This window comes from Alternaria alternata (genome assembly GCF_001642055.1).
Source record: "Alternaria alternata strain SRC1lrK2f unplaced genomic scaffold CC77scaffold_38, whole genome shotgun sequence".
Taxonomy (NCBI): domain Eukaryota; kingdom Fungi; phylum Ascomycota; class Dothideomycetes; order Pleosporales; family Pleosporaceae; genus Alternaria; species Alternaria alternata.
Window position 1 is genome coordinate 146,844 of NW_017306227.1, and position 21,045 is coordinate 167,888.

The window sequence follows — 21,045 nt, forward strand, 5'->3', positions numbered from 1 at the left end:
ATTTGAATACCATCTGGAAGTGTCGTTACTCGCCAAACTCACAATGCCACGTGATGATTACTGCAGCCTTGAGCGTTCCTGCCCCACTCCCTTTCGCAGCGCTTACCCACTCTCATCTCACCTTCTCCGTCAATAGAGAACTATCGCAACCTCTCTGTATACCCCTTCCTCAATAGCATTGCTTGCTATTTGTAATTCCGTACAATCTCGTTCGATGCGTCTTTTACGCCTCGACGATGACAAGGACCTCAGCCTCGTCGAGCATTACGAGGGTGATATACCACCATACGCCATTCTCTCACATACATGGGGCGCGGATAGCGATGAGGTCACTTATCTCGATGTAGTGAATATGGCGAATCCCCATAAACTGGGATGGAACAAGATCCACGCGTGCGCGAAGCAGGCCAAAAGAGATAAGCTCCAGTACATCTGGGTGGATACATGTTGCAGGTCAGTTTACAAAATATACATGACAGGTTCGTATCACTGACATCAAAACAGTGAGTAGCTCTACTTTCGGCACAAGACAATTCATGGCAAAATCATCCTTCGTATATTCGCTAACGTGATCTTGGCTTGTGATAGTCGATAAGTCTAGCAGTGCTGAGTTAACAGAGTCGATCAACTCAATGTATAATTGGTACAGGCAAGCAAAGGTCTGCTATGTTGCCCTGGAAGATCTCCCTGCCCATGTGGGACTGGAGGATCAAATTGCCAAATGCCGTTGGTTCACTAGAGGTAAGAGATGTCTCTTTACGGACTGAATATGACATATATACTGACCTTGTATACCTAAATGTTAGGTTGGACATTACAGGAACTACTTGCTCCATCGAACGTAGAATTCTACGATCAAGATTGGACGTTCAGGGGGAGAAGGAAGGACCACACCGACACTATATCCAAGTTCACCTCAATTCCTACTAAGGTCTTACTCAAGCCAAAAGCGATATACAAGGAGTCTGTTGGTGCACGGATGTCCTGGGCTTCCAAGCGAGTCACCAAACGTACTGAAGATATGGCGTACTGTCTTCTTGGTATCTTCGAGATCAATATGCCATTAATATATGGAGAGGGCAAAAGAGCGTTCCTACGTCTTCAAGAAGAAATTATCAAGCGCAGTAACGATCTCACTATACTAGGATGGGACAATGTTGTTATGCCGCGCACCAAAAAGTGGGACAGTCTTGTTGAAGTCTTTGCTACTTCTCCAGCTGCCTTCGCACGCAGTGCTGATCTCCAAAAGACCTCTTCAGGGTTAGGACCTGAGTTCTCCATCACAAATCGAGGTCTTCTGCTCACTGGGGACTTCAAATTATTCTATCGATCATCGCGCCAGGAGCCGGAAATGTCGACTTACGTCCTTCAAATTGCGACTACGGACGACTCCGCGACTCGTGAGATTGGCCTTCGAAAGCTAGCACCGCGTCTGTATGGTCGTTTACGAAGGCTCCCTCGGTTGGAGGATCACAATGCGTCCTCTAGCTCTGACGATAGTGACTACATAACCGAGACACGAACATATGAAGATACGATCTATATAAGAACTGACTTCCATCATACCGATGATTTCACTCACCTTGCTGCTTCCCGGAAGAATGCTTTGCATATTCCCAAGCAAAAATATCTCGAGATCCTTCGAGTAACTCCGCAATGGTTGTGGGATCACTCGGACGCCGTGTTCCTACAGACGAGACTAGACGCTCTCGGTCATCCATACTACTCCTCCGTAGTAGCTGTTCAGTTCGAGCTCCGGCTTGGAAGTCGCAGTAACAATATATTTGTGGTCTATAAAAGCGGGGTCGCGCAACCAGTTCTCCATGTTTTCAGCTCTCTCCTGATGGTGGAATATACGCTAATCAGGATGAAACTTTTTCCAAATGCTTTGGGTAGCGTCGGCAATATAGACCCTAAGAAGGACATGTCGTGGGAGGATATGAAAAGAGAAATACCGTGGGTCTTGGAGAAGGGCGACACGACCGAAGTATCTGATGAGGAATTCAGATACAACATCAAGTTCTTTTTGAAGTCTGACCATCTCGGCCCCCACAAGATTCGAGTCATAAGCCTCAAGGCGTCTATCACTAAGGGTGAACCTCTTGGTTTATAGATGGGATGGATTGATTTTACGGATGATTTGGCTATATAGGCAGTAATTAGTGGTTGTGGCAGGTACCAATAACAACATAGGATGGCTCTTTCCTCAAACCTGGGGGTTGTTACTACACAAAAGTGAGTGAACTGTAGTTTAACGTTCTCACTCTTGTATCAAATATTAACGTCAGGCTTCAGCGTCTATAATGTCATTCCTCAACTACCAAGTTATTCGCTAGGAACACACCTCTGAGATCAAGTCGATAGCCACCATGAAATCGATTCTGCAACGAGCGACACAGATTCAATGGATAATACCAAAGCTGTGCAAGATGATCAAACACACTAGATATGGTCTGAGGTCCAGTAGTGGCATATTTGGTATCTTCTATCTACACGCTGTACTCGCAATGTTATGTACGTGGTCAACACTATCAACCTTGACAACACCTTTTGAAAAAAACAGCTAATCCTCTGCATATTTCAGCTCCAAAACGCCTGAACTGTCCAACTCTAATCTGTGTTCTCTCCGCTCATGCAGAATCATCATTTGTTCTCCGATCGATCCCGTATTCATATGCCCAGATAGTACTTCCCCCTCTCATACGCATAAAAGCTGACAGCAGCCATCGGAACAACCTTGACATAGCCAATCGTCAGCCCCACGAAAAAGCCTTTGTATCCTCTCTCCATGTAGATTCTCCTCGTAACCTCCGGTATACTAAGCCGATGGCCATCACCAACGACACCACCAACCTGCATTCTCCGTCTTATAACTTCCAGTGGGTAAGACACTGTTTGTGAAAAGAAGCCTGCGATACCACCGCTAGTCAGTTCAGCCCAATAGCGCAATTGCGCGGGCTTGTGGCTTGAGGTGCTGGATTCTTCGCGAGAGGTATTGGGCAGTGTTGTGTAAGGAGCGAGAATGGGGATGCGCATGAGATCGGACATGGAGTCGTGGGCGAGAAACGAGGCGCCCGCATAGGGTATCATGCCGAGAAGCGTGGGTGTGAAGCCGCGGAAGAAGTTCGAAAGGCCGGAGCGCGGGGTAACGGTTTCGACGACGTGGGTTGCGGTTGCTGTGATGGGGTTCTTTGGTTGCGATATTCGTGGTGCTTGCTCGCTGTATATTTTTCGTACTATAGTTACGAGACTACTGCGGGCTTCTTCTTTTGTCTCAAAGGCGAGGCGCACGCGGATTACCTCGAGGGGGTATGTCAGGAAGACGCTCATCATGCCTGCTAAACTGCCCGAGATGAACCGTCGGCCCGGCGTTTCTTGCGCTTTGTTTTTTATTATGCGACCGCGTATTTGCTCGTAGGCGAGAAATTTGATGCCGGCATAGGGGAAAATGCGGAGGAGTGTTGCCGAGTGACCCTTGAAGAGACCACGTACTCCGGTGCTGACGTAGATGTCGCGGATTGCCGTAGGGAAACCACTCCAAGAGCCGGCGTATTTCGCGAACTGGGGGTTGCGGGTTTGGAAGAGGATTTTTACGCGGTCGAGGGGGCCTACTACCGTCTTTGCCTGTTGGGCTGTTAGTACTTGTACGTTTGATGGTTTGCTTCATGTGATGAAGTGTGTCTTGACATACAGCGCATCCGGCGAACCCTCCTGCCACTCCGCTCTTGATCAGATATTCCATGCTGTTCTTATCCGTCTTCTTCTTTCCAGAGGCCGTGGCCGCGCCGCCTTCCTTCTTCGCTGACATGGCCGTGTCATGGTCTGGTATTATGTTGCTTGCGCGATTTGTTGGCGCCGCAGTCGTCGTCATGATATTCGATTTGTTTCCGTCATAGCGGAGGAGATCCGTGGACATTCCAGAACTGAGTTGCGTGGGGTTACCGCGACATGAATTCAGTGAAATGCGATTTCCTTGGCGTTGTCGATTCGCGTGGCTACAACGAGGAACGTGGTTGAGAACGTGGAAGGGGTCGCGTGTATGGGGATTAGAAAGCAACGCCGTTGTGTGGTTTGGTGTTTGAGATGCAGCCACGGCGATGACGTTTACCGAGGCTGATCTGCTGCTTTCGGCCGGCACTTAGCCCAGATCATTTCATCCGACGCTACCCATCGGAAATGCTTCCCATGGCGCCCTCAACACCACAAGCGCATCGTGAAGTCTGCGATCAGGACCTCGTTATCGTTGATCACGTGCATGTATGAGAATATGTGGTGAATGCGTGAGTGTGGTCTTGGAAATCGCGAGCAGGAAGTAGCTGTGACGTAAGACTAGAATTGGTAGGAAATCTTCCATCATTGTCCTTTCCTTTCGATTACTTCCCGTCATGACTTCTCCAAGCCCCATCATCTATCAGAACGTGGAGGGAGACATCACGTTGATCGATATACCAACATCTATCGCAGCAGCACAAGGCGACCGCTCGGGAGTGCTGCTCTCTACTCCACCCTTGGATACTCCCATCGAACCGAAAGAAGACTATCGGCCCAGGACACAGAAGTCTAGAACGAACAAGACTCAGGCACAAGACACGACTACCACGCCGCATGCGACAGTGGCAGAAGCCTCTAACCACGACTTCCTGTCGTTGCATCTTGATGACCAACGTTACAAAGTTCTTGCTGAACATGCACTCCGCCAGATACGTGCACAGGTCTCAGGGCCGTGGTGCACACAGCGCAAGCTAATGACCCAGGAGCCAGTCCGTGGGGAACAACAGGTCATGGATGTAGACGAAATCTCCGAGAAAGAGCTCGAGGCTCGGATGAGGGAGTGGGCAGCGTCCGGCGAGACGAAAGAAGATGATACCGCATTCAACCTGCAACAGATGATGGCTTCGCTCGGCGCAACTTCCGAGGTTGCAGAACCAGCCTCTACGGCACCACAGTGGATGATGTCGTACCGCGCTGCACGTGAGACTACAAGTAGCACAACGCAGGCCGCTGAAACGGTCTCTGCGGACGCACAAACTGAACCATGGACGGGTACCTTTCACAACCCCAACCACCACTCCGTAGCACTTGCGATCGCCACAAATACGTCGCAATCTGCTCAGCCGGGTTCAGAGTATCGTTTCACAATACCACCTCGCTCCACATTCTTCCTTAGCGATTCCACTGCATCGGACGCTTTCCGTACCTCGTTTCGTGAGCTCACGAACGAATACACCCTTCCACGACACTTTGATCTAGTGCTGCTGGATCCGCCATGGCCCAATCGTTCAGCCAAGCGGAAGGGCGCATATGAGCAGGTTGGCGGCATGCCGTACCTCAAGAAAATGCTACTGAACATGGATATCGACAGTTATCTCGAGCACAATGCCCTTGTGGGCGTCTGGATCACGAACAAGCAGTCACTGAGACAACATGTGCTTGGACCTGGCGGACTCTTTGAAACGTGGAACGTGGGCTTGATCGAGGAATGGATATGGATCAAGACGACGACCAAAGGCGAGCCCATGTTCGACATTGATAGCACCATGCGCAAGCCCTATGAAATTCTGCTGCTGGGTCGTGCGGCCCCCAACTCGTGGACGACGATGGCACACGCGCCAACGGTCAAAAGGAGAGTCATCGCTGCTGTACCAGATATCCACTCGCGGAAACCGTGTCTGAAGACGTTACTCGAACCCTATCTGGTGGATTCGAATGATTACAGTGCGCTTGAGGTCTTTTCTCGGTACCTAGTCAGTAAATGGATGTCTTGGGGTAACGAGGTACTGAAATACAACTGGGATGGCTACTGGGCTCCGGCTTGAAGTGCCGTGGCCTCTGTGACGAAAGCGTTGACCTCTCTGGCACATGGTATACCGTGGTCATAGATTGCACGCGGTGACTCAGAAGAACGTACTGGTCCCCGGGGATGATGGTCCTTGGATTGCGTGACTTACTACCCGGCGACCATCAGTCAGTTCTTTCTTGGGTGGAGTGCATGTCGTCTGTTCGTTTACCCAAGACCCAAACATAGTACTTGTAGTATTCTGCAATATAATCACACAATGAAGGCACACAACTTTCAGCATGGTTTCTTATGAACGTACACGTATTTTCGCAATTTTACTTCATCCACAAGCAGAGAACGATGCACATTGCACCGCGATATCAGGTCATGTGCTAAACTCACCCTCCGTTCATGCGAATCCAAGTCAAAGCAATACCCGAGTTTCCTTACTTCCGCAATTACTGCCACGTAAGCAACACGTTCACATCACAGTCACTACATCTCTATCCCTTCCGTTCAACTTCACATGCCGAACACCATCATGCCTAAATACCCACTGATCACCAGCTCTACTTCGACTTGTAACCACGAAGACCCATTTGGTCTCCATAATGACGCAACCTCTCCATCAGCTTCTTGTTACGGAAAATGCCATTTCAAAACACTGAAAACCGGTCAAAGGTACATCAGGGTCTCGAGAAAACCCACAATATCTCCACAGCACGATATGGAGAATGAATGGAGCAAGAGGCAAAAAAGTGTGTGGACTGTGGAGGGCAGAATCCACAAGTCTTCCCCACCCCGGCTTTCCTAACTCGGTACCCCACGTCCCGTCTAAGACAATGACCGCTATATCCTCGGGGAGCGGAGCATTCTCGTCTTTGATCCATGGTAACATGAGCAGGATAACAAATGCCGAATTCATCAAGATGGATCGTAATAGCCGCTGTAAGCTTCTGGCCATGAGGCGAATTCACATGTCAAGTCGTGGTGTGGCGTGGGGATAGCCAAGCGCCCTCGTGATGAACACTGTATGCCCCGCGTGGGGTAAGGCTTATTGGAGCACCTAAAACAGTGACATATGCACGACATACATCCAGGCGGCTAGTCTTCGCCTTATCGCGTAGGCGAATGAGCGACGAGATACTGCCACGCGAGGGCACTCGGGGTGGTAGGAAGAAGAGGAGAATTACCACGAAGCGCCACTGTCGCGGCGAAAGAAGTTGAACGAGGCAGACAATGACCGATCAAGCTACTAGCGAATCGTATGCGTGGTCAAATAGACATGTAATAAACTTGATTTACCGTGTAGGCGCTAACAAGAGAAGAAAGTGGAGGAATGGAAGGCAGTAGCCCTTCTTATGACTCCTCGGGGCAACAACTGGGCATAGCCCTGCTTGCTCGCAGTTATTGTCCATCTGACAGCCTTCAAGCTCGACTCCGACAGCGGAAGTCAAAGGATCGACATTCTTGCATTTTAGGTGTCGCACTGCATGAAGTACGATATGGAGGTGAGCGGTGTTGGGAGCACAGTGGTCAAGCGGTGAGTCACCGCTCACAGCGGTTTCTTTGTCTGCTGCGATGTTGAGACGCTGTATAGTCTGTTCGAGGATCAACATGTAGGGGGCTGCAAGGCGGAGATGGCCACAAGGCGGCGAGACCTTTTCCCTTGTCTTGTGACCAGTGCCTGGTGAGTGTGCATCTGGAGGAGTAGACTTCGTTGATGCCTACCAAGAGGCTCCGTTGAATCTACCCCTCCATCATAAAACTTGCATTTGTGCAGCGACCTCCGATAAGATATCGCAAACAAGGTCAAATATGGTGTGACACACTATCTCGTGGTATCATCCTGTTACAGTAGGGATGCGACGATGTAGTCGTACCGAGTGGCAGCTGTCAGAGCCTTGTAGCTGCGTCCAACGCGAATGCTCGGAAGCAAGCTGCCAAATGCACGCTGCAAATCGTTTATCAGTGAAACACATCGCCTATTTCGACTGTCACAGATGACAGTTCGGTAAATACCATCTCGCACTAGATCTTGTGTGCCCAGCGTGCATCCCCGCGTCTGCTCCTCACGATCCATTAATTCTCCGGTTTTGATCAGCCACCGGAATTTCTCCTCCCCTCAACTATAAGCGGAAAAATTCCCAACCGAGAACAACCAAGTGTTGTATACTGTGTACACAACAACGGATTATTCCTTTTAGATGCTATTTACCATGCACCTGCCTGTCGAGTACCTAGTGACATGCAGCCAGACGCAGGGCGATTGCTGATCTCAACGGCGGTCTAGGCCGATAATTCCATGGTACATCTGCACGCTCTCAAACAACCACACTGGCGGTTGTATCTCCAGATGAGGAAAGTACATCAAGTCTGGTAGTGTGTAGGATCTGGCTCTGGATTTCCTGGCGCGGGCGTTCGAGAACTTGGGGAATTTAACTTGTGAAAGAAATCAAATTCTGAAATTATTTGAGCCGTTCGAACCGCTCAGACCGCGGCCGTGAATGGAATTTTGAATCTGTATCCACTCACCGCCACTGCACGGTGTGTGTTGAGAAGTTGCATGAAACTGAGGCTCCAACACCTGCTCCACAGCCACAGCACCCGGCCGGTTTTCGCCAGCACCCATGAATCGTGGGTTCGCAGGACGACGAAAACACATCGGATGTATCTCTCCTGAAACTCCACATCGGAGCGCTGAAATTTTTACCCTTTCAAGCATCTTTATCGTTTGGGTCCACATCGGACATTCCATGTGAAAGGGTGACGGGCTTCTAGTTGAAGGCTGTAGCCGCACCATAAGCACGATGATGCTACCGATCCACTCACGTGCATTTTCACCGAGATGAACTTCGATTACTTCGTACTGGCATGTGGATATCATAGCAGAGACTTTTTGGCGAGGGCGTCAGTTTTGCAAAAGGTGCATGAAGGAATAACGCCGTGCCGCAGAACGACGTCATAAATGAAGTTTGGTGATAGCATCCAGGCAAGTGATACGGGTGTTGACATGGGGTCAGATGGGGTCGTGATGGAGACGGCGGCACACCTGCTGCGTCGGGGTGTTGGCTGATGTCGTTTGTGGGACAAACGTCGTCATGAACAGGTGCTGTTTCGTGGGTCGGCAGACCCTGCATCTCGAAGTTTGCGCAAAACAGGCATGTGGTTCCTTGCATGCGAACTTGCAAACAAGGGAACCCTTTGTGTCAGCTAAGTAAAGTTTGTTCACAGGCGATTTGGAACCTTCCAAGCTCGGTCGCCCACCCGCATTCTGTGCAGCAATAGCGAAGGGGCTAGGAGTAGCGGCAACGTGGCCTGGATGCCCGACCGACCTTCTGACCGAGTCGGCAACTGAACCAGAACTTTACTATGGTACTGGTTTGAGGGTAAAACAGAACCTCGGCAAAGGCAATATGGATGGTTCGTTCCTCGACGCGAGGAATTGCGCACGAGCACTCTGGAACGGTAGTTCCGCATGGAAGGATGGAAGAACCTTCCATGCTAGGGCGGACGGACTCACGATCCCCAGTTTCCAGAGCAAGCACAGACAATTTCTTGCCTCCGACCCCAGATTACCGGCAGAGTGTACAGGCAAAAAACGGGTCGCGAAAACGTGGAGATGAAAGCAGGGTGCTTTATTCCAGCATTCACCCGCACGCGGCTGCACGCAATGCAAGCGACAGGGCTGATCTTTGTGCTCCGTTTCCTTTGTGATACTTGCGAATTTATAGGCACAAAGCGTTGTATTTGCGGAAACCGTTGCAGTAATGGATGCGCACGGGAGGGTGTGCTCACTGCATGCGACGCGGACATTACAGATCTCTACTCAGCCTCCCGCGCACTGCAGGTCAGCCGTGAGCATTTGGGGTTCCGTACAACGCGAACGCAACGAATTCGGAATTTGATAACGAAAGGAAGGTAGCTGGACTTTGTTCGGGGGCAGCACGGATCCGCTGCGGCTGCAAGTATGACTCCTGTAAACCGTCGCAGCGAGCGATAATGGCGGTTGAAAGAGTATACAATCCATGCCGGGCCGAGATGTACCTCGCTACAACTATTGGTGGCAATGCTACCTCGCTCCACGGGCTGTAAAGTACCTGCCGGCTATGGAAGACTACTGGTGGATGAGAGTTGTGAAGAGGACCCGCAGGCTAGAAATTGTCTCGGAGGCGACGAGTGGGGAATGTCATCCACTGGACCCTGAGATCATCTTCGCCGAATGCATGTGATGGCGACTAATGCACCCCATGTGCTTGACCGGCTAAACCTCGATGCGAAATAGGAAGTTCGTGATCAGAGGCTTTCTTCAGACTTGAGGAAGCTTTGTGGAGCGGTTCCGTTTCGAAACGGCGAGGATCTGCCTGTGGTCGGGCTGTGTGTCGGCTTCTGTGGTCGGCTAGGCGAAGGGTGGCCAACCTGCGACACTCAAATCAAGTCGTCAAACAGCCAGATGGACGGTTTGGGCAGCATCCGTAAAAACAATCGCCATTCATTTCATTATTGCACATGGCGCACGGAGAGGCGGACAGTATCCCGGGGCATGCGTTTGCATTTCCTTTTGCGGATGTCAGATGCCGCCGGATGAAAGCGTGGGGATGCCACCAAGGGTCTCCCTATTCATCCCCGAGATGATCTTCTGACACTAAGCTTACTGCATTCAGCTATGCAACGAAATCTTATCCGCATCGATACTCGCGGAGACGGGCGTGGCGTGAATGAGTCGTGGGGTGTGTAACCGCTGTCACTGTCACATCCCTTGTCCAGATGCTTTTCAAGTCTTCAGGATTGCAAAGCAACGTGTGGCTACAGTGAGGACGCCTGACAGTGACGAGGCAGGCTTGGAGAAGGCAGCGAAGCGTGCTCGCTGGCAGCCGACAGTGATTGATGGCCTTGTGGACGAGTCATCGTTGCATTTCGCATGTGCGCACGTCGATAGGGCAAGCGACCGGGCCAGCGATAGGGCAAAGGATGGGCTGCCATGTCACGGTCGAGGTGCCCCGACAGCCGGGATGAGCTCGCAGGCGCAGCGGAGCAGACGGGGCTGACGGCTAGGGTAGCCAGAAATGGCAGCCTTTGTGAAGGGGCGGTCTGAGCTGCGTGGAAGCTCCGCCAACCACAGTGCACCCCTTCCAAAGAGCGGTCGCTCACCGACTCATAACAAAAGGCAAATCATAGAGCGCCAAATAAAAGCGTTTCATGCGGACCGGAGCGAGGCGTGGAGAGTGTATTGTTTACGGCGGAAGATATATGGAACCCTCCCCACGGCCAGGCCTTCATCTGATCTTCATTCGAGACACACGCAGACACACAGCCATTGCTTCTGACTGACTCGAACTCCTGACCCTTGCTTTAGCACTGCAAGAGTGACCCCGTGGCTGTTATTTAACAGACGCCCCCGACCAGACGACCAGATCCAACGATCGCAAATCTCCCGTATCGCTTTTCGAGACGCTGCCCGACGCTATCGGAGTAGCACCCGCAACCCTGTTTTTCCAGCCAGAACCCACATCGGCGTCATACATCATCAACCCGCCCCTGCACCTCGGTCTAGTTGCCGCGACACTAAAACTGACGAAAAAATCACGAAAACACACAGCAATCTTGTAGCGCCGAAAGTGCCCGCAAGTGTGTATATACAATAGCGACCCACCCCGTACGCTATATCCAGTTCACCATATTCACCTTCACAACTATGCACTTCGAATCATCACCAGGCTCATCTCCATCAAAGTCGCTGCCCATCAGCATCTCGCCTAGAAACAACATGTCTTCACCAACTTCCTCGTTGTACAGCAACTACTCTACCGAGGCTTCATCATCTCGTGGCTCAACATGTGCTTACCCATCATGGCCTACCGGTCCATCGCTGGACCACCGCAGTGCACCATCCTCTTACATTAGCGATGCCGACCTCTTTGGTGAGGACTTTGACGACGACTTCGCCTGCCCATTCCTCGACAAGGCTCCTGCTCCACCACGCGTCTACCCCATGGCACAGGCAATGCCCGTCTTGCCACCACTGTACGCGCCCAAGAAGCCAAAGAGCGAGCGTCGCCGCAGCAGTGGCAAGCAGCGTCGCACTTCCAAGCCCATGACTCCCATCTCCGAGTCACCAGAGCAGGTTGAATGAGCGCGCAATCAAGCGATAGCATTCGTGTTATTGTAAGTTTACCGACCCGACAACAAATCGCGACGCGATACTAACAGCCCTATCAGTAACTTATCTTGACAACATCAACGTCACCATTATTAGGCGCGCGCGTTGGCATCCGTCAGCATCACGTTGGCATGGCTGAGTCACATGAGCTGTCAGTCAGTCACTTGCCACAGTCAGCCTCACTCATCATGTCCCGCACCGGGACCTGAGTATTCCGCGTCTCGCGCCTCAGCCGACCTGGCTGTCAAGTCCTATTGCATCTCACTTCAAGCACCACGAGATGTAACAGGAACGGGTGGATGCAACCTCCTCCGCATGTCAGCCTCAGTCACACTGTCATTCTTATCAACGGTGTGAACGTGGACGCCTTCGTCTCAACGTCCACCACACGACAGACAGCCTTCAAGGCGCAACACTCCCTTGCGTCGTTCGTTATGTCGTGCTTGCGCACCCGCATCCAGACCGCGTTCTTGCGCAGATCCTGGCGATCATTTGGAAAGAGGAGGAACTCCAGACTGGCTTGGAGCTGGATGAAGAAACGGATTGGAGGATAGCATTTGTGACGAAATCCTCGCTTTTGCAGGTTTCGTGGCGTTCTCTTTCTCTCGATACCCCCGCTTCCGCAAATCGGAATGCCAATTTTGTATGCGCCGCTTGTGTGCGCAAAAGGAGCGAGAGGCTTATTTGTGGCTGATAAGCTCCCTCGCTCGCCTGTTTTCCCTTTATTTGATACCCCCACCTACCAGCCTTAGCATAGCATAGCCATCGTTTAGATAGATACCCCATTTGCAGAATCTACAGCATCATGTCTTACCTCAACAATACTCCCTTACCATTTCCACACATGATAGCGCTATTCGTGATGATCATTCTAGATTAGTAGAGGTGTGTGATGAGGATGTGACGGGCGTCTTAGTCGAATTTTGAGGTGTGATTGTTGAGATGTGTGGCGCTCCAAGAGCGAGCTTCGGTAGTTGCTCCCATGTTTCTTTTGCATGCAGCGCATCTGCATCCACCCGCATTCGTGATGGGAATCGCATTCTACATGCTTGGAGTCGCGAACGAAAAAGCAATTTGCTGAACGACCAGTTGGGCGTTGTTGAAGCGACGTCACCGTGCCTTCGGTTGGATATTTGATAGTGTTCGTCGCCGAACAGCCCTACATTTTCTCAATTCGGCAATCCCTCACTTTACGCACTCTTGAATCGTGGTGAATGATCCTTTTCTTCCCGTCCCCTGTATATCGCGGGATATGCCCAAGACAAGCTTTTTCTTCTTCTCAAATCTTGCTAGGGTTGTTTTCTGGTACTCGAAGCTCTTGTACAATGTGCGGGTCCGTATATTGGCCACGCTGTATCACGGTACGGCTTGGGTGGACCCGCAGCGTTGACAGCGATGCATGCTTTGACTCACATAGAGTAGTACGCACGCTTCTGTTCAGGAACGACACGCGATTTGTGCGAAACTGCTTTGCAATTTTTGCATCCCCCGCTGTTTTCCTGCCAATGCCGTGGGGGAAGTATACAGCACTGTACTGAGAAGAGGGGCAAATGCGCGTGGCTGGTAGACGGTGTAGAAAGAACTAGGATTCAGCTCCTTAGTCGGGCGCTTCGCTTGCATCGATGAAGAAGTGCGAACAATCCATCACGGAACTAGCAATGCGTGCCCAACTTCATGACACCCACCCCCGTTCCTGCGATACCGTTGGGTATAGCTCGAACGGTGTAAGACGCTGCTGAGAGCTAATGACACGGCCTGAAGCAGTTTTGCTAAATTGTTTCTTCATGCCGAGCCGGGGCACTTGAAGAAACACGAGGTTTTTGTAGCCACTATGGACTGGCATGCATATATCACGACCGGGGAATGAAGCTCGCATGCCAGATCGGCGGAGCTTTGACTTTGCTTGAACCTGACGGGGCGGGAGTAGATCGATTGTGCTTGGTTAGCGACGTGTGCCTCTATGTTTCCTGCGTCTGCAGCGGCACGTTATGCTCTGTGCTTGGTTCAACAACAGAATCATTCCTGGGCCGTATGTAGGTCGTATGTAGGCCTCATGTAGATATCAACACATTAGTCGAGCATGGGTTGCAAGACGTTACAATGGCTCCGCGATACAAGCGGCTGGGTTCGAATATGAAGTCGGAACTACCATCTCGTGGGGTTTCCCACGTCGTGCACGAGGTTTTGATGTTTCTTCCGGGACGGGCCATGGCTTGTGCAGGATAGTCGTTCAGGGACCGTGACCTTTGTGCCACCAACTTACATATCCGCTCCCGAACACTGCGGGTTGAGTCCGTTGCGCAGAAGCTTGGGCACGATGCGCTAGCTGCGGCGACGACGCACGCTTCAGTATGCGAACGGTTGACCAAGCGGCAGGTGGAAAATTGTGAACATGTCGTGATGGCGCTACCGTCACCGTACTTTTGAGAAGAGTCATGCCAGCGTCGAGAACAGAGAGTCGTTATATGCATCGAGTCGACGAGGCATGTCGCATATTTGAGCACGTAGGGATCATCCTTTACGGGCCGGTCCAAGGCGGCCGTACCGCTTGCTGATACGCTGGTTTCGAGCGCGAAAGTGTGATGATTGTGCGGTAGGCACATGAGCTAGCCAATGAGATTCGCCAACTCGTGTGCCCCTAGGACCCCAGTCTTCCGCATCTTCGTCCCTGTGCCGTTCAGCCCTCTGAGAGGCTACTTTCCAAACCCACGCAGGCACGCCGGCGCGAACCTAACCATTAACATGCGGTGTCACCAACTTGGCTTCCAGGATTGCAGGATGCGTCTGCTTCGTTCGTCGAGTCCCCGAAGGTCCAATGTCGACCTTTCACAGTTGGCGAGCGAATGAGGCTGCTCAACCCCAGCCCGTTGACGCCTTTTCCTGCCGGGTATGCTGCTCGTTGGCTGGACGGCACCAACCGATGCTATTCGTACTATTTCGAGCGAGTATCAGTCGGGCTTTGGAGCTCTAAGCGCCGTTAGTGATAGGCGGGCGTCCACGCGCTTCAACTCACACATCGCCTGCGCAGTTGTCGCTTTTTCTCTACCTTCTCACTGTCTTGCTTGTTCGTCTGTCTCTTCAGCTGCAAGTTGTTGTACCGCCGCATAAGACGAAAAGCGGTACCCAAGTTCTGTTTAACCGCCTCAACTTTGATCCCTGTAGAGACCGGGGCGGGGCCAAAGGGTACCCTCCTCCAGACGCCGTGGAGCTGTCAGCGCATTGCTGTTTAGCGCGCTCTTGCTCTCTGCAGTGAGTTGGATTCCCCTGACGTCTTGCAGTTTCATACTCGCTTTTATGGAAGCTCCTGATTGTACTCCTGTGCTCCCAAATCGCCATTGTCTTCATCGTTATGCGCTTCGCGGGCCCTTGCGGATTTGACCCGACTGACGACCAACCCAGATCCAGCCCTCAACATGTCGACTGGACTAAGACAGCGCGCGAATTCGAACTCGATCAAAAGCAATTCGGTTCGAACCACAGACGTCAAACTCAAACCCCCAACGCCGGGTCAAGATGAATTCGCATTCGAGCCCTGTGCGGCAACCGGCTCCTTCCTGCTCTATGCGCAACGGAACGTGATCCTATGCCTCCACCACGACACTTTGGCAGTAGAAAGACGCTTTGACAGGCACCGGGAAGATGTGTCGTGGATATCAGTCGACACAACAAGCGAACGAGGAGCAGGTCGGTTGGTCGTCTCCTACGACGCCGGCTCGACTGCAATCGTTTGGGATCTGTTCACCGGCGACGAGGTGGCGAGATTTGCGTCGTACGAGCAAATTAGAGTTGCGACGTGGATGAGGAACGGGAATGTTGCTTTTGGTGAGTGTCAGGGTCTGGCAGTCGCCATTGCCTGTTTCGGTGCTAACATATGCATAGGAAATGCGCAGGGCAACATCATCCTGTTCGAGCCTTCCACCTCTGAACACCTGTCCGCGAGAACCATCTTCGACCCCATCACAGCATTAGCACCAGCTTCAGACTGCAGAACATTTGCCATTGGGTGCGTGCAGAAGAAATGACAACGCATCGGCATCACCACTGACAACTCCAGATACCTCAATGGCTCCATTCTAATTGCCACCCTGCAGCCATCCTTCACCATCCTGCACACCCTCACCACCCCGCGTAACCCATCGCCTATCGCAGGTCTAGCCTGGCATGGCTCTTCATCCAAGCAAAAGTCGGAGATGTTGGCCGCCCAAACATCAGACGGTGACCTCCGGGTATGGAGCGTGCCAAAGGCCCAGCATGGCAGCGATGCCCCTTGCGTGATTCGTGTTCTTAACCAAAAGGAACAGAGAGAACCCGGCCCCTGTTGGTTTGCATGGTCTAAGAATGGTAGAATCGTACAGTACACCGAAGGGTACGTCCCTTGCTTTGTATCCCCGATAGGTCCTTCGTACTGACACGTGACATTACAGTCAAACCTGCGCGTGGGATGTCCGCACCAAGAGAGTGTCCTATGAAACCGTGCCGACAACTGATGGCATCGCTGCCATCTGCAATTACGGCCCTACAGCCACCCTCTTCACCATTGGACGTAATTCCAGTATCCAACAATACGATATTAACCCAAGCAACGGTCCCGCCACAATGGTAGCTAACGTTCAGCATGCACCCGCCAACACACCCCCATCACCACCCAGCTCTCTCGACGAACAGAAGCAGCAAATGGAGACACCGCTGACTGCTCTCCCATCAAAGTCCAAGACAATCCCGTTGATGCTTGCCGAATCAGAAAGCAGTGCCGATGAAGGTGTTGCCATGTCGCCGCTTCAGAAGATCGCCATGGAGATGGACCAGCTCGAAGAGGAACGTCGCGATCGCGTTGGGCCCCTCAGCCCCGTGTCAAGTCGAGGCTCTCAAAGCTCCCGATCATCTGGCAGTGGTCGCGCTCCACGCTACCGATATGACAGGCCGTCGCACGGTTCGGCGTCACAGCGGTCGACTAAATCGAAGAGATCAGAAAGCTCAGGTGGCTCTGGTACCATCTTCTCGTCCGGAACATCTTCTATGGCCGGCACTTCAACGCGGGAGAGCGTTTCCATCCGATCAATCTCATCAGCTGCATCCTCGTCTCGGTACGGCTCTTCAGCTCTGCGGAAGGAAGTCCTTAGAAGTCCCGACGAATCCAAGAAGAATCAGCACATGGATCTCTTTCCTTTCACTAAAACAAGGCTTAGTGACGTACCCTTTCGCCCTACAGATCTTGGACCAGAACGTACCCCAGACGATCTTCGACTGAACATGCTCAAGGTTGTGTTCGGGTGGGAACAAGACATTGAGGATTTGGTTCAGGACGAATTGGCACGTCATCCTCCCGGGTCAGCCGCTGCCGTACTTTTGTCAAAGTGGCTCGGCGATCTTGGTGCTGACCTCATGGCTTCTATGGTTGGATCTGAGTCAATGACTTCCTCAGACTGGATGTTGCTGGCTTTGAGCAACATGGGACATGGTTCACAAAAGAAGGTCGGTGAGGCCTTCGTGCAGCGTCTTCTGGAGAAGGGCGACATCCATCCCGCCGTCGCAATCTTCCTCGGACTTGGTGAACACAATGACGCTATCGAGGTCTACGTGTCTCGAAAATACTACATGGAGGCCATTCTACTGACCTGCTTGACATTCCCAACTGACTGGCAAAGACAATCCTTCCTGGTCAGGAAATGGGGAGAGCATGCTGTATCACACGGCAAGGCAGAATTGGCAGTGCGGTGTTTCTCGTGTATGGGTCTCGAAACTACTGAGCCTTGGTTCTCGCCACGTGCGCAAGATGCAGTTTTCTCTGCGCAGAAGCAGGCACTCCTTGGCTCCCAGATGAGTCCGCCATTGTCGCCCCCTAGTGGCAGTGTTGGCAGCAGCCGAGTAGCGGCTAGGATGGCCTCGCTCAAGCTCGTCACTGACTTCACTCGCGGTCCCCAGCCTAAACAAATTGTCCGAGAAGAAGACGAGAAGACACCCATGAACGCGGGTGTCACGCCTATCGCTGAGTCAGCTATCAGTCCTGCTGTAGGCCATCACGGCTGGCTTGGCCGTGCTGCCCGCGATCCCTCCCGAGAGCCTTCTTCGGCACGAACTGCGACACCAGGTTCATACGGTAGAAAACGTTTCCCTTCGCGATCTGATACTGGCCGCAAAGCTACGAACAACGAAGTCCTCGCATCATTGGCCATCCCGGACCGAGGCCACCGTGGTGAGTCGCATCCGAGAACCGCTGTTGACAACATCGGCCGTGAAGCCGAGACGTTGCCATTCTCAACGCGCCGAGCAACAAGTGGCTCCAAAGATTTTGTTCTCTCTGCAACAACGTTCAATCCAGGGCAATCCAGCGATCATCTACCTTCACCAGCAGTAGGGGTGTTCGATGCACTCAAGGAGAAACATAGCGAGTCTCGTGGCAGCTCTCGAAGTCGGAACATTCAAGAGCTCCATCTGGACATGACAGACAATGTAGTCGAAGTCGGCCCGGAAACAGGATATACCAACAGACTTAGCCCACCTCTGACCGGAACAAGCATTAAGAGTGCTAAGGCGCGCAGCATCGACCAATACATCAGCAGCCTAGACGAAGCTAATCACTATGCGCAAAACCGCTCTAACTCGCGAAATGAGGAAAGGCCTGCTTCACGCACAGCGCGCACTCGCAGTCGCAACCGCGAAGAATCGCAGAACCGTGGGCGGTCAGGTATCCGCTACATCCGCCCTGCAAAGCGTTCTCCTTCCTCGCCTGTCCCAATGTCTCCAGAGGATGCGGGGATCTATTCTGTGAACAAGAAGGAAGCAGGGACTAGCACGGAAGATTTCGATGATGAGAGGTTCTATAAGATGAGCGTTGCTTCTCCAGTTGTTACAGAGTCTGTCGCCAGCACCCGCACCACTCGCAGCCGAGCAAGACAAGGAGTAAGCAAGACTAGGTCATCCTCCAAGACGGCTACACGCCGTAATGAGTCTCCGGAAGGAACCACGCGTGCTCGAAGCAAAGGCACCAGCCGCGCATCAAGTCGTCGCCCAGCTGAAGGTCGCGGACGAAGCGCTGTTCGGGGCGAGAACTCTCCTGTATCTCCTCAACCCATGCAACGCGACGACAATGAGGGATTTGTCGACTATGAACCTGTTCGCCCACGGCATCGCAGCGGCAGCCGCAGACCTTCAGGAAGCGGTGCAGACAGTCGCCGAGAAGCCTCCCCAGAGCGCCGTGCGCCACGAGACCGATCAATGAGTCGTAGACCTACGCCGGCTCTAAGGGAATCCAGCCGAACAAGGGGTCATGGACGGGATGCTTCTCCTGAGTCGTTGACTTCAGGACGTTCTGGTGTATCGCGTATGCGTCCTACCACAGCTTCAAGGAAGGCTTTAGCTGCCCGTGAGCTAGAAGAACGCAGACTGTCGTTGGCTCGGCGTCCATCCGCTCCACTCATCCCTCATCCTGGAGATCTCGCATTCCGACCAATCTCTCACGAGCGGTCGAACACTGATGACATGCTGAACTCAATGTCGATGTATCGTGATCCCATTCAGAGAAGCCAAACAGCGGACCCGGAGATGACTAAGAGATATTCACCTACCAACAGAATGGGCGGTGCAGGACCAACATCGACAACATCCGTACCCATTGGCCTCCCAGCGAACCCCCGCGCCATGCGTCATCCCCGATACATGACCGCCGACCCGAACGAAGAGGACGATATTCCTGCCGTGCCTACCATCCCTGACAATATGCAACACCAACAATCTCAGTCCGGCGAGACTGACGACATTGGGCCTCTCCTTCCTGCAACCACTTTTGGTCAGCCTATCGCGCCCCCCTCACGATCTGTGTCAGCACCTCCGCAAGACATACTCCCATCCAGTTCATATAACTCGCCTACCTACCCTTCCATCGGCAGACGCCCCTCTCTAGGTGGATCTCGTGGTCATGCTCGACAGAACACGATGCCCGATGTCCTTCCTCAGACCAACTACAAGCGTCACAGCCCGCCTCCAATCACAGCTAGCATCGCTGAGACGATCCACGAAAGCCAGAATCAGGACAACCAAGTCATAGTTATCGACGCAGAAGACCATGGTCGTGCACCGCCTCTACTATCTCAGCTCCAGCACCTAGCAACCCCACCGCCGCCACCTCCACCACCGCTAAACCTCGGCGGTGGCAACGGCATTGGCATGATCAACATTGCCATTGAGGGCAACAGCCCAGGCGAGAAGCCCTTGGAAGTTTCGCCCACTCAAGCTTCTGCTACTGGATCTCCACACGCTCACCGACGGGGTCGTGGCAGTGTGAGCGAAAACCTCGGTATGACATTCAAGCGCGTAACTGAACGCATGCGTAGCACCAGCCGTGGGCCCCAGCGCGCCAAATCTCCACCAGTCAACCGCGCTGAGCGGTCTCCTTACGAGAGTGTTCCTGAGTTCTCTTTCCCACGTGGACCCAACACGAGATCTCCTCCCGGTGATAACAACATGGGTAACCACCATGAGTCGTACTTCAACCAGATCCCTCCTCCGCCTCCGCCTCCACCGCAGCCTATGGAGCAGGTCATCCCTCCCACTGAGAATGGTCAGCCATTCTATAGGCATCCCAAGGAGCTGAGGGCCAACATGCCCCCCAATACGTTACAAGCTGGCGTATACCAGAGCGGCGAGCACACACCCATGATCTAGGCTCTCGATTTCGAGTAGCCAATTCTGCACACACCATGTACAACTGAGACGGCCTATACATTACGACATCTTCGCATCCTTCTCCACCATCCTTGGCAACATATCCGTTGTTATACTTCATCACCATTTCATTTAGCATCTTTTTTACCGAGCGTGTTTTTTTTTATCGCGTTGCTTTATTTGTTTCTTGTTTCAGAGTACCATTTAGCGGGTCATTGTATCTTGAAACCAAAGACTTGGATCTGGGAAAACTATCTCCACCTGTTCTCCATACGCTTCGCGGCGGACATTGTCGATACCCTTTTTTTGTTTTTGTTCGCTGAGGGAACTCGGTTATATAGCTTATCTTTCTTGTGGGTAGTTGATTGAGGCATTTGGTTTTTTTTTTGCATCCGCAGGGTAGGGGTATTCGCATCGGGTTGGTTTGAAAGGGGAGGGTAAACCG

The 21,045-nt window shown here is 52.3% G+C and overlaps 10 protein-coding genes across 10 annotated transcripts; 7 read left to right on the forward strand and 3 right to left on the reverse strand.

Moving 5' to 3' along the window:
- Positions 1-214: 214 nt before the first annotated feature.
- CC77DRAFT_1067589 (HET-domain-containing protein) lies at positions 215-2,113 on the forward strand (the record flags this gene model as incomplete). The annotated part of the gene is made up of 3 exons (XM_018529013.1): positions 215-479; positions 589-741; positions 807-2,113. 3 exons carry the CDS (start codon positions 215-217, stop codon positions 2,111-2,113), a joined length of 1,725 nt encoding a protein of 574 aa, XP_018379213.1.
- A 98-nt stretch (positions 2,114-2,211) lies between these two features.
- Positions 2,212-2,619, forward strand: CC77DRAFT_594346 (hypothetical protein). The gene is made up of 2 exons (XM_018532401.1): positions 2,212-2,235; positions 2,296-2,619. The coding sequence occupies exon 2, from the start codon at positions 2,370-2,372 to the stop codon at positions 2,565-2,567; it is 198 nt and encodes a 65-aa protein (XP_018379214.1). The 5' UTR covers positions 2,212-2,235; positions 2,296-2,369; the 3' UTR covers positions 2,568-2,619.
- Positions 2,620-2,670: 51 nt separating this feature from the next.
- Positions 2,671-3,808, reverse strand: CC77DRAFT_950189 (ADP,ATP carrier protein; the record flags this gene model as incomplete). The annotated part of the gene is made up of 2 exons (XM_018535304.1): positions 2,671-3,624; positions 3,692-3,808. 2 exons carry the CDS (start codon positions 3,806-3,808, stop codon positions 2,671-2,673), a joined length of 1,071 nt encoding a protein of 356 aa, XP_018379215.1.
- Positions 3,809-4,211: 403 nt separating this feature from the next.
- CC77DRAFT_1026376 (MT-A70-domain-containing protein) lies at positions 4,212-6,065 on the forward strand. The gene has a single exon (XM_018526247.1). It carries the CDS (start codon positions 4,386-4,388, stop codon positions 5,814-5,816), a length of 1,431 nt encoding a protein of 476 aa, XP_018379216.1. The 5' UTR covers positions 4,212-4,385; the 3' UTR covers positions 5,817-6,065.
- Positions 6,066-6,373: 308 nt separating this feature from the next.
- On the reverse strand, positions 6,374-6,944 carry CC77DRAFT_597885 (hypothetical protein). Its single transcript, XM_018532403.1, has 2 exons — positions 6,874-6,944; positions 6,374-6,808 (listed from the first exon to the last, which is right to left on the reverse strand). Exon 2 carries the CDS (start codon positions 6,741-6,743, stop codon positions 6,408-6,410), a length of 336 nt encoding a protein of 111 aa, XP_018379217.1. The 5' UTR covers positions 6,744-6,808; positions 6,874-6,944; the 3' UTR covers positions 6,374-6,407.
- Positions 6,945-11,290: 4,346 nt separating this feature from the next.
- CC77DRAFT_597932 (hypothetical protein) lies at positions 11,291-12,169 on the forward strand. Its single transcript, XM_018532405.1, has 2 exons — positions 11,291-11,944; positions 11,999-12,169. The coding sequence occupies exon 1, from the start codon at positions 11,475-11,477 to the stop codon at positions 11,910-11,912; it is 438 nt and encodes a 145-aa protein (XP_018379218.1). The 5' UTR covers positions 11,291-11,474; the 3' UTR covers positions 11,913-11,944; positions 11,999-12,169.
- On the forward strand, positions 11,998-12,333 carry CC77DRAFT_597948 (hypothetical protein). The gene has a single exon (XM_018532407.1). The coding sequence runs from the start codon at positions 12,084-12,086 to the stop codon at positions 12,294-12,296; it is 213 nt and encodes a 70-aa protein (XP_018379219.1). The 5' UTR covers positions 11,998-12,083; the 3' UTR covers positions 12,297-12,333.
- Positions 12,334-12,939: 606 nt separating this feature from the next.
- On the forward strand, positions 12,940-13,544 carry CC77DRAFT_597934 (hypothetical protein). The gene has a single exon (XM_018532406.1). The coding sequence runs from the start codon at positions 13,154-13,156 to the stop codon at positions 13,475-13,477; it is 324 nt and encodes a 107-aa protein (XP_018379220.1). The 5' UTR covers positions 12,940-13,153; the 3' UTR covers positions 13,478-13,544.
- Positions 13,545-13,903: 359 nt separating this feature from the next.
- On the reverse strand, positions 13,904-14,685 carry CC77DRAFT_597972 (hypothetical protein). Its single transcript, XM_018532408.1, has one exon. It carries the CDS (start codon positions 14,540-14,542, stop codon positions 13,991-13,993), a length of 552 nt encoding a protein of 183 aa, XP_018379221.1. The 5' UTR covers positions 14,543-14,685; the 3' UTR covers positions 13,904-13,990.
- Positions 14,686-15,352: 667 nt separating this feature from the next.
- On the forward strand, positions 15,353-20,600 carry CC77DRAFT_950211 (WD domain-containing protein; the record flags this gene model as incomplete). The annotated part of the gene is made up of 4 exons (XM_018535306.1): positions 15,353-15,761; positions 15,819-15,942; positions 15,994-16,305; positions 16,364-20,600. 4 exons carry the CDS (start codon positions 15,353-15,355, stop codon positions 20,598-20,600), a joined length of 5,082 nt encoding a protein of 1,693 aa, XP_018379222.1.
- Between the last annotated feature and the right edge of the window lie 445 nt (positions 20,601-21,045).